We start from the raw sequence: 2,610 nt of genomic DNA, 5'->3' as shown, positions 1-2,610 counted from the left end.
ACATTGAAACTTAAAAAAAAACTTTATTATTATTATTAATAATAATAATAATAATAATAATAATAATAATAATAATAATAACCCTGATCAAGCTGACCTACCTGTGATTTCCTAGTGATCCTGAAGACCTTGATTAGCTTGCTTCAGGTGTGTTTGATCAGGAGCTAAACTCTGCAGGGCAGCAGCCAGCCAGGGCAAGATTTGAGGAACCCTGGTTTAGGGTCTGTACGTTTTTTAATGTCTTTTAAAGATGTCCTGTATGCTCTGCATTTATTTATTTAGACTGCATTTGTTTGATCAAAATACCATATCAAAATAACAGTTTTCTGTTTTAATATATTTTAAAATGTAATTTTATTCCTATAATTTATTCCATTACTCCAGTCCATAGGTGCCGATCCCATGGGTAAAATATTCACACAAGATATTCTACATTAACTCATTAAAAAAATCGGTTGAGATTCAGGAACCTCTCTGATTGGTGGATTGGGTCCCTGCTGGCAGTAATACACACAAATGCCTCTTTAGAGTGGCTAGTTGTTAATGTAGTTTCGTTCGTTAAGTTGCAAAAATCAGCCAGTAATCTTAAAAAATGCAAGCGACTTATGATATTATCATATTTATGATATTAATATTCATTAATTTCATACTTATGTGATTAGGTGATATTTTCAACATTAAATAAAAAGACTACAGATAAAACTTTTTTGCTGTCAGTAGGCAATATTTAAGCGATCACACAGAGTTTTATATGGCAGCATGCTTCAAAGTCTTTAAAAAATGAGGGAAAATATGTATCTAGATAGATAAATGTATGTAGATCGATAAATCTCTATCTACAGTTAGAGTAAACATCTTTTATATTTAATGCACATGAGCTTCAACCACTATATGTGTCTGTCTGTTGACTTCATTTTATGTGTTGATTATTTGGTTTTATTTGAAAAACAGAAGCATGCTGAATGGACTTTACGGCTTAAACAGTTCTGATAAGTACTAAATGACATGATACTACTGACCTCAAACTTTTGAATAGTAATGTATAATATCACACATAATGTAATTTTTCAATTATTCAATGTAATTTTTTTTATTGATAATTTATTATTAATATTCTAATATTTTCATACACAGTATAAATAAGTCTTTATACCTGAAAATAGATAGCTGCCTTTATATTTTAGGAAGGGGTCCCTCACAAGGAAATTATCATATTTGGGGGTCTTTGGTTTAAAAACCCCTTGCCAAAACTTTCAATAAAAATTCTATGGTCTTATAAAGGCCCTGCTGATAAAGAGCCACTAATAGTAAACTTCCCCACTAAACATGATTAGTAGACATGCCTTTTTGGGGGCATTTTGAGGACTAAAGTGGATAAATCGTGTGGATTAACACACTGCTCTGAAAGAAAATGTTTTTTGTTGTTGTTTTCTTCACAGCGCTGATGTATGCTAGCATATTTGGAAATGTGTCAGCCATCATCCAGAGGCTGTACTCTGGCACCGCGCGTTACCACACTCAGATGCTACGGGTTCGGGAGTTCATCCGTTTCCACCAGATCCCCAACCCACTCAGGCAAAAACTGGAGGAGTATTTTCAGCATGCTTGGTCCTACACTAACGGCATTGACATGAATGCTGTGAGTCACAAAGCCACATACAGAACACCTGGGCATACTCTGTTTATTTTTGCATGCACACATGACAGAGCACATAACGTGGTACCATTTATCACGTGAACCTATGTTTTATCACATTGCAGGTGCTGAAGGGGTTCCCAGAGTGCTTACAGGCAGACATCTGTTTGCATCTGAATCGTACATTGCTACAGAACTGTAAAGCTTTCAAGGGCTCCAGTAAAGGTTGCTTACGTGCTTTGGCTATGAAGTTCAAGACTACACATGCTCCACCAGGAGACACCTTGGTCCACGCTGGTGATGTGATTTCAGCGCTATACTTCATTTCTCGTGGCTCCATTGAGATCTTAAAGGGAGATGTGGTAGTGGCCATTCTAGGTAATGAAAGAGTACCATACTTGGAATTAGTGCTCTGCATTTAACCCATCCAAAGTGCACACACACACAGCAACGAACACACACCCGGGGAGCAGTTGGGGGTTCGGTGCCTTGCTCAAGGGCACCTCAGTTGTGGTATTGAAGGTGGGAGAGAGCGCTGTACATTCACTCCCCGCCGGTACGAGACTCGAACCCACAACCTTTGGGTTACAAGTCCGACTCTCTAACCATTAGGCCACGACTTCCCCTTGGCTCTTCTTCTCACCATTAGAGTATAAAATAAAATATAAAATAATAAAACAAAATCATTTAAATTAGTTTTTTTATGACTAATCTTGTGAATGCAGAATAAAACCACAAACGTGTCAATAATGTTCTATCATTTTTATTTTATTCACTCAAAATACAAGAATTCTTGGTACTTTTGAGACTTCAATGAGAAAGCTGTTGTTGTGTGGCTCCGTCTTGTGGACATTTTGTTATTTTTCGTGCTATGTTTCTTTTAATGACAGGCAGTGCCATCTGTTGATAATGCAAAGGATGAATTTGGAATGGCATACTACATACTAGAATACTGCATACTATTCTTACTATTT

General features: G+C 36.5%; 1 protein-coding gene across 2 annotated transcripts in view; it reads left to right on the top strand.

Moving 5' to 3' along the window:
- The window catches only part of kcnh2a (potassium voltage-gated channel, subfamily H (eag-related), member 2a), a 45,698-nt gene that overhangs the window by 37,574 nt on the left and 5,514 nt on the right, over window positions 1–2,610 (top strand). For both annotated transcript variants that reach the window (XM_016278339.1, XM_016278340.1), the window contains exons 8-9: window positions 1,440–1,639; window positions 1,762–2,014. In XM_016278339.1, the coding sequence (XP_016133825.1) occupies window positions 1,440–1,639; window positions 1,762–2,014 (453 nt within the window). The remainder of the gene's footprint in view (window positions 1–1,439; window positions 1,640–1,761; window positions 2,015–2,610) is intronic.

This window comes from Sinocyclocheilus grahami, unplaced genomic scaffold (assembly GCF_001515645.1).
Source record: "Sinocyclocheilus grahami isolate Dianchi unplaced genomic scaffold, SAMN03320097.WGS_v1.1 scaffold121.1, whole genome shotgun sequence".
NCBI lineage: Eukaryota > Metazoa > Chordata > Actinopteri > Cypriniformes > Cyprinidae > Sinocyclocheilus > Sinocyclocheilus grahami.
This window is presented reverse-complemented; position numbering and strand designations above follow the sequence as displayed.